Here is a 14992-nt window from a genome sequence, read left to right as displayed (position 1 = left end):
ATTCAGGGAATATGGATCCTAATAACCGAAAGTGAAAAGGAACCTGTGATGCAAAAGAGGTCCTGGTATCAGATAGGGTGAGCAGGACAGAGTCAGTCAGCAGGACGTGGCATATGACACAAGGAAGCCGGTGGGAACTGGCTGGCTGTAGAGAGGTCACTGATATTAAAGAAGGCTACCCAATATTAGCAGAGGACAGTAAGGTCAGGATCTGAGCAGTCTGAAGTCAGGTGATGGTGAGAAAACCAAAGCCCAAGGGTGAGAGCAGGAGGTCTATTTGAAGGGAGAAGCTTTGCAGGAGACAGCCATCCAGAGTGGAGAATGGATCTGGGCAGAATTTACTGCAGCACATAAATACTGGGGTAGTCCCAACAGAATAGAGCTTCAGCAGCAGTGGCTGCCCCATGTGGCAGAGGCCCTTTCATCTATTCAAAATCGATATTGTTTTTTAATTGGTCAAATACTGGCAAACGGCTGTATAACAGCCAAGTGCTGTATCAGGGAGTTTAGTCTGTGCTCTGGAGAAACCTACATAGTGTAGACACAGTCAAGAAAGCTCACAGTTGCCTTCCTCACTCTCAATTCTTTGATTTAAGGAGTTCCCTGTGATAACCAAGGGTGGAATAGCCAGCAGCATGGTTTAACAATGTTGTCATAGAATCATAGAAGATTAGGGTTGGAAGGGACCTCAGGAGGTCATCTAGTCCAACCCCCTGCTCAAAGCAGGACCAATCCCCAGACTTAAGCAATGGGTCCAATGGCAGGCTGGACGGAAGAAAAGGGTACTTGCCTCATCAACATAATTGATGGGAGCCTCCTCCAGCAGGCTGGAAAGGAAGGGGTCATTGTCCTTTTAAGGCCATCCTCTCCAGCTCACAGCAAGGGAGCAAAAGGAGAAAGAATAGGGAGAAGCAGGAAGCTGCACAGCTAGACTGGGGAGGGGGGCACTCCCCCAGAGGAGCAGAAGAGAGGGGCTATTTATGCCCTGTGTAGATCCTGTAAAGCCCTTTTTCACCTTGAATGGCCTGGCGGCACCATCTTCCCACTCATGGAAGCAGTTAAAGGACTGAGTTTCATCATGACCATATCTGGGCATTATGCTCCTTTTCTTGGAGTCTGGAAAAGAATTTTTCCCTCACCACCAGATTGGCCAAGGCAAAGAGGGTTTGGGGCCTGGTGGGATGGGGCACGTGGATTAGGCTATAAATGTCACAATTTATGTAAAGCTTGTGGCAGATGTGCAGTGCAGGTACTTATTATGGAATGGATAAGGTGATCTGATAAAACTGATTGGTAAAGGAAGCATCCACTAAGATTGCTGAGGAAGGGGGTTCAAGGTGCCTATGTCTGGTATGGCAGGGAGTCAACCACCCTCCTTTCTAGGCCCCTTAACCCTCATACGAGGGGAGAGTGGCAGGGTTACAGCAGCAGGATGCCTGGGACTGGACTGGAAAGAGAGAGGGCTCACAGCAGCCATCCATGTATATGGAAAAGATTCTGGAAATGACAACCTGCACTGTACAATTTATTTGCTGGGATCCCATATATTCCAGATAATAAAGTTGCATCCTAATTTAAACCACATCCATTGCCTCCTGTCCTTCCAGCGTAGCTGGACAAAGCTCAGTTGCAGCTGAGAGATTTGCCCTTTGCTATTTGGGGCATTCAGCACATAAAAATACATGTACTACTTCTTTTGTAAAATATTTGCTGGTTACTTTTAATATGACCTAGTTGTGGGAGCCTTGTTTTGCTCTTCTGTAACACTGAGCTGCTCCGAAACATGCAGCAAGAGAATACTGGAATGGCTGGTGGCTGCTTAGCTTCAAAATTATTATTCCATTTTTTGCTCTGAGAGAAGGTAAGAGGCTCTGTTTGTCCAACCATCTGAAAAGAATCTCTGAATTACTTTGTGTAAAAACAGAAGGCCTCTGTATCCATTAGGGGTATGGAATAATGTAAGCTATACCCCCTTTCTACATCAACCCCATTCCAAAAGGTATTGGTAAGTTTTGTTGTGAACTCACTTTTCATCAAACCATAGTAACATACATTTTCTAGTTCCCTTCATTTAGAGCCAAGAGGTAAGGGACCTATATTCCTTCCTAAGGAAATGACAGAAGGCAATAAGCAAGTGTACAACTTTAATTTATACCTTAGACTTGGTTGTAAAGCATTAAGGTTGCATGTAACTAGGCTATATCTCTGCTACTAAAATCTATGCATAATTTATTTATATTACAAGCTAAACATCAGGAACTGTCAGGCAGAACTCTAACAGCTCTTCACTAGCAGGAATTAAACGCTCTACTCATCAGATAAGCCCCAGGACAGCCATATGCTATGATCCTGTACAGTATCAGTAAGCTAATTAAGAAACTGCCTTCGCTTTCTCCTCTTTATTACACTTCCTTAGGAGTCTAACTGTTGTTTTTTGAACCTGCACTCTACAGATAAACCTCACCCTCTTTCCAGTTTGTTCAGTGTTTGCTGTCCCTAAAGAGAAAGTTGCCTGGAAAAGTTGTTTTAATGTCGTCGATTCAATTTTCCTCACTTTTTGAAGTTATTTCCCTGAGGAAAGTGCAGCTCAAAATGTACCTGCTTCTCAGCAAAGTCTGATGTATATTTTTTGAACTCCATTTTCTACTACACTGACTGAGACACAAGGTCAGGCAACTAACCCAATGCCTCACACAATCAGTAGCATGAGTGAAGATGAGGAGATGACAACAGAAGCAGTGGGACACAATAATTCAGCGGCACTTGGTGTCACTCAGACACTACTCTTCTGTGTGACTGTAGTGCAATATGTTATGTTTTGAAAGAGGCCCTGTCCAGTCTACCTGGGTTAAAAGGAGGCCAGTTGAAATATGCTGTCATAGTAAATGGAGAAAGATCATCCAAAGGGCTTTGTCAGAGGATCCCATTTCAGAGTGGGGGGACATCTTGGACCCTTTCCTAGCCCTCAGAGGGGAGTTATGGAATGATGTTTCTCTGTATAAAATGTAGACTACTTACTTAAGCTTAATCCTTTATTCACTGTCATTTTAAGAAAGCCTGCATCTGAAAACCTTCATCTAAATACGTTCTCTGTCCTGTCATGCTTCAACAGGCAAATTACTCAACGTTCCCCTGGCGCAGGCCAACGCCACCTTGACAGTACTGCAGTGATCTCCCCAGTGTCTCACCTCCCATGCCCTTTTCTTCACCAGACAGAGCTATTTAGAAGAAGCTCATACAACCAGCTCTCTCCAATCCAAGATTTACGCTTTGTTGCCTTTCCACTTCTGTCAGTCTGAGTTCAATGCTACCTCATGTAGGTGGGAAGGTGGATAGGGGAAATATAATGCTACTGTTATGTATTTATTATCATGCTTGCAGTATCGGAAGACAGATAAAGCTTGAAAGTAATTCATCTTGAAAACTAATTCCCAGTCACTTTTCTTTGGAGAAAAGATAGACATTAATCATTATTAATAGGCATAGAGGGTATAACTGGTGCATTTTTACATAGCTTTTTGCCCTCCTTCCTTGCAATTCAACATTCACAGACATCAGGCTCTGGAAAAGGTTACAGAATGGGGCTATCTGGGTGACTGAGCATGGTCCCCCACCACCAGGAGTGGGAACACAGCACTCAGCCTCTGGCAAGACAAACCTCCTGTGACATTCTAGCATGGGGTGGCCAACCTGAGCCTGAGAAGGAGCCAGAATTTACCAGTGTACATTGCCAAAGAGCCACAATACTTCAGCAGCTCCCCCGCGCCATCAGCTCCCCCACCCCACTCCCAGTGCCTCCCACTCACCAGCAGCTCCGCTGATCAGCACTTTCCCTCCCACCCCGCACCCCTCAATCAGCTGTTTCATGGGGTGCAGAAGGCTTGGGGGGGAGGAGCAAGGGCACGGCAGGCTCAGGGGAGGGAGTGGGAGCAGGGCCTGTGGCAGAACCAAGGGTTCAGCAGTGAGCACTCCCCGGCACACTGGAAAGTTGGCACCTGTAGCTCCAGCCCTGGAGTTGGTGCCTATACAAGGAGCCGCATATTAACTTCTGAAGAGCCACATGTGGCTCCGGAGCCACAGGTTGGTCACCCCTGTTCTAGCACCTATCCCCTTAGTTGGCCAATGCTGCAGTGTTGCCGAACTCCAGAGAGAGGTAGGCGTGGGTGGGTATAAGAAACGATGTGATCTTAGAAGAATCCTCCCCCCCTCCCCCCCAAAAAAATAAGGTAAAAGAATAACTAATTAGGACAGCCACATTATAGATCTGGCCCCTGGTGAAAACATGCCTTCACTAGGCAGCAAAAGCCAAGCTTTAGAGCGGGTCTCAAAGGGATAGGAGAATACGCACTACAGCCTAGTTTCCAAAATGGCTACGTTAGCATTCCCACCCAGGAAACCTTAAGTTGAGCACTCGATCCCAACTCCTCATTATACAACGTTACTTGTACAAGCTAAGCTCCCGCATTTAGTGGGGATGGTCCTTGTTACTTTTCCAACAGAACAATTTGAGCAGGATTTTTCCTTTGAACAGGTGGAGAGTTGGTGCCACCATGACTTAGTAACTAGTGATCTCTGAACAGAGCTTTTCTACAGGTCCACCTTGTAAAAGGTCATGCTGGACCTACTCCCCTCTACGGAAGACTAGACATCACCACAGAGCTTTGTAGCTCAATATGTTCCCCACACCAAGAAAAGGAGAATAGGAAAAGGTTAAGGCAATGGTACAGGGTTCACAGATTGTATTCTGTATTACCACTACTCTTGCACTTGTTGGTCCAAATGGTAATGAATTAATTCTGCTGGGCAATTTTCATGTACTACAACATGTTCTGGCTTCTCGAGGAAGACTGTTAAACTGTCACATACTAAATATACACCCGGAACAAAATATAGCCACAATACAGAATTTATGACATTCCACTGAGTCCCCTTTTTCTCAGCACCATCTGAAACACTGTACACGGATTAGAGTATTATTTACACACACTCCCATATTCTCCTGTGTATTTTGATTCCAAAGCAGGGGGCTGTCAACATTTACCTACTTTGGGTACTTAGAAAGCCCCCAGCACCATAGTATCCCAGTGCCTCATAATCTTTAATGTGAGAAAATATTTCTCTATTCATCCCCATTTTACAGATGTGGAACTGAGGCAGAGAGACACGACATGGTTTGCCCAGGGTCAGATAGGATGTTTGTCGTGGAGCAGGAACTGAACCTGGATCTTCTACAGCCCAGGCTAGTGTTTTAACTGCTGAACCATCCTTCCTCCATAACTTCATGGTGAACAGCCATTCTGTGCAAGATTGTTTTGTAGAGAATTCATTTTCTGGTGCACGTCAAGTAGGCAGGGTCTCTCTTTATGCACTAGTACATCCATGGCCAGGCTTTGAATCCTGGGGCTGTTTGGGAGCAGGAATCTCTATGTAGTAGAAGGATTGACAGGAAAAGCTGCAGATGGTAACCTGGAAAAGTAGCACTTTTCATCTATTTACTATGCAAGTGAACTAATTTAAATATTTGTTGACATCAGGTCAGTTTAGCACAAAGATCCATGCTATAAAATCAGCAATTTAGGAACTAAATTTTACTCTTTTCCCCTTCAAAACTGAAAAAATATCTGCAATGAATGTTAATTTAATAGAGGGAAATGGTAATTAAGCAGAGTATTAAAAGGAAGTGATTGTGACAGCACTCTCTGACCGAAAGGTCTCACATTTCCACCCCTGACCAAGAGCAAACAGTGAATTATCTGAACAAGCCAAAGAGAAACAATTCAGCACAAACATGGAAGGTCGCTGGCACTGAGTTAACGAGTGCAGGTTAACCTAAATTTCATCTCTCTTATGGAATGATCCCATTGAGTGTACCCTTCCACTAATGAGCCTTAATGTCTTAGTCAAAGTTGAAGGAAGGATTGCTAAATGGCCTTTTTAAGATACATCAAGTCAGAACATTATTTAAACTGGATTATAGTATAGTTTAAAAGCAAATGTTTCTGGATTAGAAAACCAGGCAGAAATTAAATAATAAAGAGACAGACAATAATTGAGAGACATCTCCTTTTCCACACTCCTAAAAGAATAAAATCAGTCTGAGGACATCAAATTTGCACACCAAATGAAATAAGAGAACCACCTGTGTTTATTACTGGTTCTATTGGCAAGTTCCCGTCTTCCTTCCTAGTCCCGCTTCTCCAGCCCCACATATCAGAATAGTTTCAGAACGTTTTTGGGGAGGAGGGCTGTACATTGTTTATTGCAGCTAGGAAAAGGACAGCAACAGATCCGTGGTTTGCTGGTTTATGAGCAAATCAGGCTGACGTTGCTCAAAGAGGGAGGCTTGCAATGGGCTGGTGATTATATTTCGGTGTTCTACAGCTCAGATCATCAAGCATGTTTAAGAAAGCTGGAGATACTCATTCACAAACAGCACTTTAATAGATTGATATCCCCTATAATAGAACCTTCTCAATAAGGAGTGTTGCTCGGATCATTGGGACTTGGTTCAGCGTACTTAATGGGATTACCTTGGGTTTTCCAAATATACACTGACAAAATGAAAACAACATCCCAAAGTCTAACCCTATGTAAACTCAAATTCCTTAAAACTGAGATACAGCCTCTGAAGGGCAAGAGTCCAGCAAAAACACTCCTGGAAAAAAGTTAAGCACATCTTGCATTCCCAGATTTTCAATATTCCCTTATCCTGGTGGCCATGTTGAGAGTGAAAGGGAACTACCAAATTTTGTGCAACTTCCTGATTAGTATCAAAAGGCTTATGACTATTCTGATCTGTCAGATGATGATCATCCCTCTCTCAGGAATCAGATATTGAATCTGACCCAATAAGTGAAGCTTGACAAGGGATGGGGCCATTATCATTCCTTGGACCAGGAGGAAGATTAACAAAACAGAATTGAAAAATCAGGATCATCTGCACAAATACATTAATATTTTACATAGTTTCCTGGTGAAATAGGCAGCATGCAGCAACGCCAGTTACTGGCCACAGTGTTGTAAACTGTCAAGTTTTGTATTAACAGAATGAAATCTGAGGTTTTCCTTCTCGTCATTCGAAGACATAACTGTTGACAGGTTGCACACAGAGTGAAGATGGAGTGGCTAGGATTAGGGTGATGGATGGAACATGCTTTTCATATCTCACTCTAATATTGGGATACAAACAATATGAACTTGCCCCATGAATGTAAAAGCGGCCCCCCAAAACAAAAAATATCTGTTTCTAAAGTCAACAAAAGTGTTGATAGGAAGCCCTGTCTTCCTCTGGTCCCTACCTGGCATTTCAAGATCTTGAGTATTCCCTGGTAGCTCAGAGTAGTGTTTCATCTGGTTACAAGCTGTCCAGGAATTACGTGATTTATGGTAGAGAAGAGACAGGACTTCGGTGAAACAAGTATCAAGTGGATTCTTTATTGAGGCTTCTGGACAGAGAGGGAAGTTTTAGTTCTTGCTGGTCTCAAGTTGCCAGTTATCACATCCCATGTTTCTTAACACCACCATTTGGGTTTTCTTAAACCCTGACTTAGATTCAGCAGTTACGGCAGTCATGGCTAACACTAACATCAAGCTTAATTTAAGCATTTCTGCCAGCTTGGTGAATGGGAGGTCTAGCACTAAATCGTAAGGCTCCTTATCTTGGTTTGTTTTGTTTTTAAACTTCACAAGGTTAGAAGAAGTAGGTAGCATGTGCTGCAAGGCCTAAATAAAAAGCAGCTCCAGCACTGGAATCTCAGTGACAGCTGAGACACTAGCTCTAGTCTAAACACTGGTATTCAACCACAGTATCCTTCCTTCCCTCACACAATGCACATATCATGCACAATATCACTGCTAATATCACCAACCCCCAGCCTCTCCATCTGTGGATCAGTGCAAGGTAAATAACATCAGCAAAAGCATGGACTAACATAGCAGCAATTCACACAGTGAAGCAAGGAGTTTGATGCAAAGCCACCCACACTTCTTGGTAAATTTCATTAACATTCCTGAAAAAATCTGAAATAAAAGCAGCTGTGTATGTGTAATACGCATGCTGTGCACTGGCACTGCTGAGCCCAAGTGATCTTAATTACTTTTAAAAGCTCTGTCAAAATAGTTGCTCATTTCTCAGTTACTTCATTCAGAGAGCAGTGCAGTGTTCCCTTCAGAATCACCTGCAGAGAAGACAAGGTGGGCTTGGCAAATGATCAAGAGGAATAAACTCCGAAGTACAAATCAGATCATGTATTTTTGCAAATGGTAAACATGTGTCACAGTTTGTAATTAGCTCTATTCACCAAAAATTGAATTTCTATGACCAACTGCTGCGTCAACAGAAGAGCGGGCAAAGGGGCTTTAACATGGATGTCAAACAGATGGCTGCAGCGTAAGCCAGCTAAAACATCACAATTTATTGCTGGCGTTAGCCATCTTATGTTGGTGATACATTTAATGATGAGCTGCAGAGAGTTTTATTAGAGATTCCAACAGATTTCCAACACCCATAACAACACTTTGTTCTTATATAGCCCTTTTTACCCATAGATCTCATAGCGCTTTACAGAAGATAGGTATCATTACCCACATAATACAGAAGGGGAATCCCAGAGCCTGGAAAGAGCCCAAGTCTCCTTACACCCAATCCTTTGCTCTACGTATGGATCATCCTGCCACTCCTTTAATGCCTCCTGATAGCAATGGGATACAAATGGTTATATTATCACCACAATTCTCCTCTCTCCGCACAATGGCTATTCATTCCAATACCAATTTTATAAAACAAAAGATTGATAAATTGCCTTCTTTAAATGTTCCAGATTTTTCCCCATTTACCTGAACAAATTCTCTGGATCACATACTCAGCATTTCCAATGACTAGCTCTCTCTGAATTAAAAAAAAAAAAAAAAGGATAGATAGATATTACCTCCCGCCCACACACACACACACAATAGTGATAGAAGAACGACTGTAGACATGAGGATTGCAATACGTTTTCATGCGCAGCTCTAGCAGTAGGCAACACATGTTTATTACCGAGTTCCATCACAATGCAATTCAAGTAGCTTCTTAAAATAGGACCACTTTAGTTATCTAAAAAGTGAGGTGGAATTCTGCAGCTAGCAGATCTTAACACTACACTAGCTCTGTATGCCCATGTTCATTATGCTGAAGAAAGCTGGGTCCTGTAAATAAAATTCTTGGTTTTTTCCCTCCAAAAGCAGCACCTTAATTTAAAAACCAAAAACCACACTTGGAATGCAGAAGTTCAAGTAGATCAGAGCATTGCAGGTGCTAATAGAAAATGTATGACATGGATCAGGTTAATCTATTAACGATCAGTTTTTTGTCTGCAATCATTAGAGAATCTCATACTCCTTCAGATAATCCTTTTATCCTCATCATAACTAATTTCTTCTTGCAAAACCATTAGAAAGTGAGGCACTGCTAAGGAAAAATTATGATGTCTGGATCCTACTCAAAGGACCTCCATTTCCAGTGGGACTGCAAATAAGTTCAGTAATGGGCCCTTTTAGAACACTTTTCATTACTTTCTGCATTCATGAAGTTACTCATGGGAATAGCTAGTGCAATTTAGAGCCCGCAAGCCCAAGAAACGGAAATGAAGCAACTTTTTGAAGATACATTAATCAGTAGAAATGTGACAGAAGTACACTTCAGTGCAGCAGAAGGTGCAATACGGAATCTTGATTAGTTTTGTTTGAACTATTAGACCTCACCATAACATTGAAGAATTTAACAGTGTATAATCTCTTAGACTATTTACAAAAACCTCAAGGAAAAACATCAAAATGAAAGTCAGTCACTCTATACAGAATGTCGGTACCTTAGATCTTCACAGGCTGTGCCGAGGGCTCTTTCAGACCCTGTGTTCTAACACGCACTGTCCAGTTGTGGATGATTTAAGAAATGCAAATACCACCTAATCAAAGGTCTTTTTTACTGGGAACACTGGAAACTGGTTCTTTAATGCTCGGCAGGCAAATTGTATCGAAAGCTAACACCTATGAATTACATTGGATGTGCATCACTGACAGGTTCAGAATATATATCCGAGAGCTCCTCACTCACAGCAATTTGAAATCAAGTTAGTCAATATCTTCACCTGGGGTGTTTGCAGTTAAATCTGAATCAGAAGTCTTCTAGATTTAGCTTAAATCAATAAAAAAAGAGCTAACACAGATATTAGGCATTCCCTCACCAGCTGGGAATAAAAGTCCACTTGTGCAAGAAGAGCGTCTAAGAACTGAATCATTTAGAAAACTTGCATTAAAAAAAAACCCCTCAAATGGGCAGCTAAGGAAAGGACTCGACAAATGACCAGAATTAGCCTACTGATCCCAGCACACCTGATTAAAACTGGATTCCTAGCACCTACGACTATGCTTGCAATGGCACATTTTCTTCTTGGGATATAACTTGGGAAATCACCATTCTTTAAGCACTGCCCCCACTAAGGGAAATGCTAACATTTATATGTAATGTTCCATCTTACACAAACGGCCAACCACTCACAAATGCGACTGGAATGTCAGCACTTACAAGGCTCTAGTACAAGAGAATCTGTGGCAAAACGAGAGCGTCCCATAGAGGCGCTCAGTGTGGCAAAGTGCACCTATGCAAAAAGAGAGGCAGGATATTTGATTTCAAAGTCAGGGTAAATAAACCACTTTTTTAAACGCATGTTAAGATGCTACGAAGAACAGAAGCACAATCCATGTTCCCATCTTACCGCAAGCATCCAGACGTGTTCTTGAAGACCGTGGTCCATTCAGCATCCCGAGGCTTAGAGTCCTCATTCGGCTCGCTCTCCCATCCGGAATGGGGGATAATCACCTCGTTTGTCAGTGTCTGAAGGCCATGGTTAATGATCACCATCTTCAGTGGCTCATAGGATGACAAGTTCCAAAGAGTGCCTTAGAGAGAAACAATGGTTATTAGCCAAGTTAGAGTAGTTTACGGGTACTGCTCATGCAGACTAACATTTCCAAAAGATTAAATCATAAAACAATATGAACAGAGGAAATCACTCACCTGACAACATTTCTGAGAATCCAATATAACCACATGGTTAGGACTGACTCAGCAGTTATCAAAACAGAAAGCTATACCACCTTTCTAAACGCAGTTATATTTAAAACAGGTAGAGCGGTTGAAACTGCTGGGCCATAGAATATACAGGAGACATATGATGTGTTCATTAATCATCTACATAAACTATAAGTATAAAGATTCAATATGATAGTATTCACTCTGAACAAAGTGTTAATATCATTAAACTTGCAAATCTACTTATGACAAAAAACCACCCCAATGCAGAGAGCAGTGCAAGGCCAATGCAGCACATAAAACCTCAACATAGGGCTTAAACTGGATTTAAGGGGCACATAGCCCTGGTGTCAACTCTCTACACAGAGTTGAATTTCACCCCAGACTTTTTCCATTCCATATTTACTTTCATATTATTCACTGTGTCACAGGCACATACGATGCAGTGAGGGCATTATTCCTAGGGGAGACTGAGCACCCACAACCCTCTTTGTCTTATCACCTCGCCTTGATTTTGAATCACAGCTGTAGAAAGAAGGCGAATACCAAATCAAAGCAGTGGGAGTCACAAATGAAGGTTTTACATGGTAAACAATGCAAAATATCTTAGGGCTAGTCTACACATAAAAGTTTTAACAATGTAGCTATGTAAATTAGGAGTGTGGTTTTTTGCCAACAGTTATGCTGGTAAAAACCCTACTAGATGCTGTTACACTAATATATAGGTACTTATGCCAATACAGCTTATTTCAGTTCCTGAACTAGAATAAGCTGCACCAGCAATAAGCACTTTGGCAGAACAGCATCTACATTCCAGGGGACAGGGGGTGTTTCTGCTTGAACTGTGCCCCCATAGATAAAGTGGCAGAACTTTGAAGAGTAGACCAGCCCTTAAAAATGGTTCATGGAAACATTCATCACTGTACAAAGCAAAACATTTAGACACCAGTGATTTCAACTGAACACAGGAATGATTCAAGAAACAAATGGATTCTAGATTTACTTTTATTTTTTTTTAATGGATAATAATTTAGACTTTTCTTTGAAATCAGAGGGTGAAGTACATTTTTGTAAATATCAGCCTGTTTCTGCTAATAAAGGGAAGTAATATAGCCTTCACAAAGCTGACTAATTCAAGAAAGGCAAACAAAAACCTACTTCTGTTTGCCTCATGCTTTCAGGGAATTAAAATGGAACATTCATTTCATAGAATTTATTAGTCCTACTTGGTAACATTTCAAAACTATAAATAAGCATATATAGGGAGAGAAATAGGTACACAGCTTTCATCTCCACTGAAATGCATGAGAATGAAGGAGATTTTTGCAAGGACTTAATGGAAAAATGAGAGAGACTTTCCTAAATATCCAGAGACTCTTTCCTATAATAGGTACCATTAATATACATCCAATGTGCATCATTAGGTCTACACATTTTTGCAAACTAACAACTTAAGTTGCAGATTTGTCTTTAAATACTTTATGTTTAAAAAAATCACAAGGAACAATATATGGTCCCGTCTAGACTTTTGTTTCAGTCACACATCAATCTCTTAAAGTTTCACGGTTACAATGCCTGCAATTTTCCTCTCCCAAAACTCCTTTTTAAACTATCTACCAGATATTGACTCATTGGACCCAATTATGCCCAGATATACTGGTGTTAATCAGGAGTAATGTCACTGAAGTCAGTGAGTTCTACCAGTGCAAAACTGGTGTACGCGAAAGGAGGACCAAGTCCGCTACACCTGTATGTAAACAAACAGAAAAATAAAGTTGTAATACTGAATCCTCCTTGATGTAGGTTGGAATGAAAGCTTAATGCTCACGCTTTCATTGAAAAAAACAAACAAGAGATGGCAAATGTCTTTTGTCCTATTTTAATAGAGTGTGATCCATATAGGGTCATGTTACATACTAGATTGGAAAGGGAATTTTATCTCCACTACCAGTAGTGAGTGGAAATTATAACCCAGGACACTGACAACTAACAGAGTTTTAAGACTGACACTTTATGATGCCTTCGATTCAAAGTGGCATTTACAAAACCCAGGCATCTGTTTAGATGTAATTGAACACATTAATTATTAAACAAATCCAGTAGTAAACAAAAGAAAACATCTGAGGTAAATTCTAACACCCATCTTTCTTTACTTTAATCTCTTTCTGGGTACATACATTAATATTATTTACTTGGCACACTTCACTTACTCTACATACACAGCACAATGTAAGTTGTATGTGCTTTTTGGAAATTATTTTATTTAGCACTTAAAGATAAGATAAGATAAATGTAAATTAGCTTTCCACTGTTACCAATTTATATATTAAATAAACATATCCTCATTGTTACAGAATCTGCTAAACACCCTGGGAGTTAAGAAAAAAAGGAAACTCAGAGCTTTTTTTTTTTCCTTTCTATCTCCACTCAATTCTGAAAAAACAAAACAAAAGTCAATACTAATTTTCTTCTACTTCAGCTTATACAGATACATTGTAAAGAAAGCAAAGCCAACTATGTAAGCAATTTAAAATATTTATAATCAGGTGATACAGAATTGTTCGATAAGTTGTCATTAGAATCATATCAAACCGTTTGATACAACAAGTTATCCATTCTTTATTCACATGCTTTGCTGGATTGTGAGTAGACTTCAATGGGACTACCAATGTGGTTATAATATGTGCTTACAGTGTGAATGGGGGGTTGAGGAAAAAAACCTATGTAAATGTCTGGAGAATGGGTGGTCTTGCCAAGCAGTCACAGCTGGGCTTAGGTCTGCCCACCGGGGATGGGAGTCACTGGGCAGGAGTTGGAGGAATTACAAGGCCAGGTCCTGTAAACAAGAGTCAGGCCAGGGTTGAAGACCAGAGATCAGAGGCACTACAAGCCTAGAATCAGGAGGCAGGAGTCGGGGTCTAAGTCAGGCTGGAGTCAGAGACCAGAAATCAGGAGACAAGGTAAAGTCCGGCGTTGCCGCAGGCCAAGGTCTGTGTGGTTGCCCAAACAACTTCCTGGGGTTAAGTAGGGGCACATGGCTAATCAGAGGGCTGCAGGGTACTGTCACTCTGAGTCTCGTGGGCAGTACTTCCTGTGGTGCCTACTCTCCACAGTGCTCCCTGGCAGTGCCTCTATGTGGCCTCCTGGTGGGACTAAGGGAATATCAGCCACACCTGGCTCTGCAGAGTTGGGTTCCAGTCCTCAGGTCCTTACAAACTATTTCTGTGGGCACGGTTATTGCATAACTGTTTCTTATACTTTCCTCTGAAGCACCTGGTACTTGCAACTAGCAGAACCAGGACACCAGAAGAGATGGATCACTGGTGTGATGCAGTAGGACCATTCCTATGGTTCCTATATTTCTGCTCGCCTATAGTTGTTCTTCACCTGAGCTAGTAAAACATCAAAGCTCAACATGCTATTTAATTAACAAAAAAAAATCTTTAATCAATCATTCTGAGTTTGGAAGGGGCCAATATACGAAAGCTTGGTAAGCCACAGACACATTCTGAATAGAGTATTAGAAGTTTATACACTTCATGTTTGAGTGGTTTCATTGTTAGAGATTCACAAAACTTTCTTCCTCTGAAACAGGATGTTTCCTCTCTTCACCTGCCCCAGACAACTGACTATTCATTACATTACAATGCTACTAAAGTAAATAATTTCATTTCTTTAGATTAGAGAAGAATCAACTAGGGAAATATTTTTAAAGCCTGAAAGAAATCGGAAATCTTCCTAATATTGGAATTAGGACAGGATGGTCCCAATTTGGCAACAGAATTCAACACAGAACAAAAACTTATCAAAAAGTTGAACCCCCTTCTCAGACCTCAGACAAACCAACAGACCTTTATTAGAGGTTTTTGCAAAATTCTCCAGTGCTTGGATACCACCTTGAAGACATCTGTGTACAGATTT

General features: G+C 41.4%; 1 protein-coding gene across 12 annotated transcripts in view; it reads right to left on the bottom strand.

The window, feature by feature from the left end:
• The window catches only part of ARVCF (ARVCF delta catenin family member), a 429897-nt gene that overhangs the window by 80223 nt on the left and 334682 nt on the right, over positions 1–14992 (bottom strand). For all 12 annotated transcript variants that reach the window (XM_039504866.1, XM_039504865.1, XM_039504868.1 and 9 more), the window contains one exon: positions 10755–10938. In XM_039504866.1, the coding sequence (XP_039360800.1) occupies positions 10755–10938 (184 nt within the window). The remainder of the gene's footprint in view (positions 1–10754; positions 10939–14992) is intronic.

The sequence above is a fragment of the Mauremys reevesii genome, linkage group 18, assembly GCF_016161935.1.
Source record: "Mauremys reevesii isolate NIE-2019 linkage group 18, ASM1616193v1, whole genome shotgun sequence".
NCBI classification, from domain to species: domain Eukaryota; kingdom Metazoa; phylum Chordata; order Testudines; family Geoemydidae; genus Mauremys; species Mauremys reevesii.
Note: the sequence above shows the minus strand (reverse complement) of the source record. Positions and strands in the feature narration are given on the sequence as shown.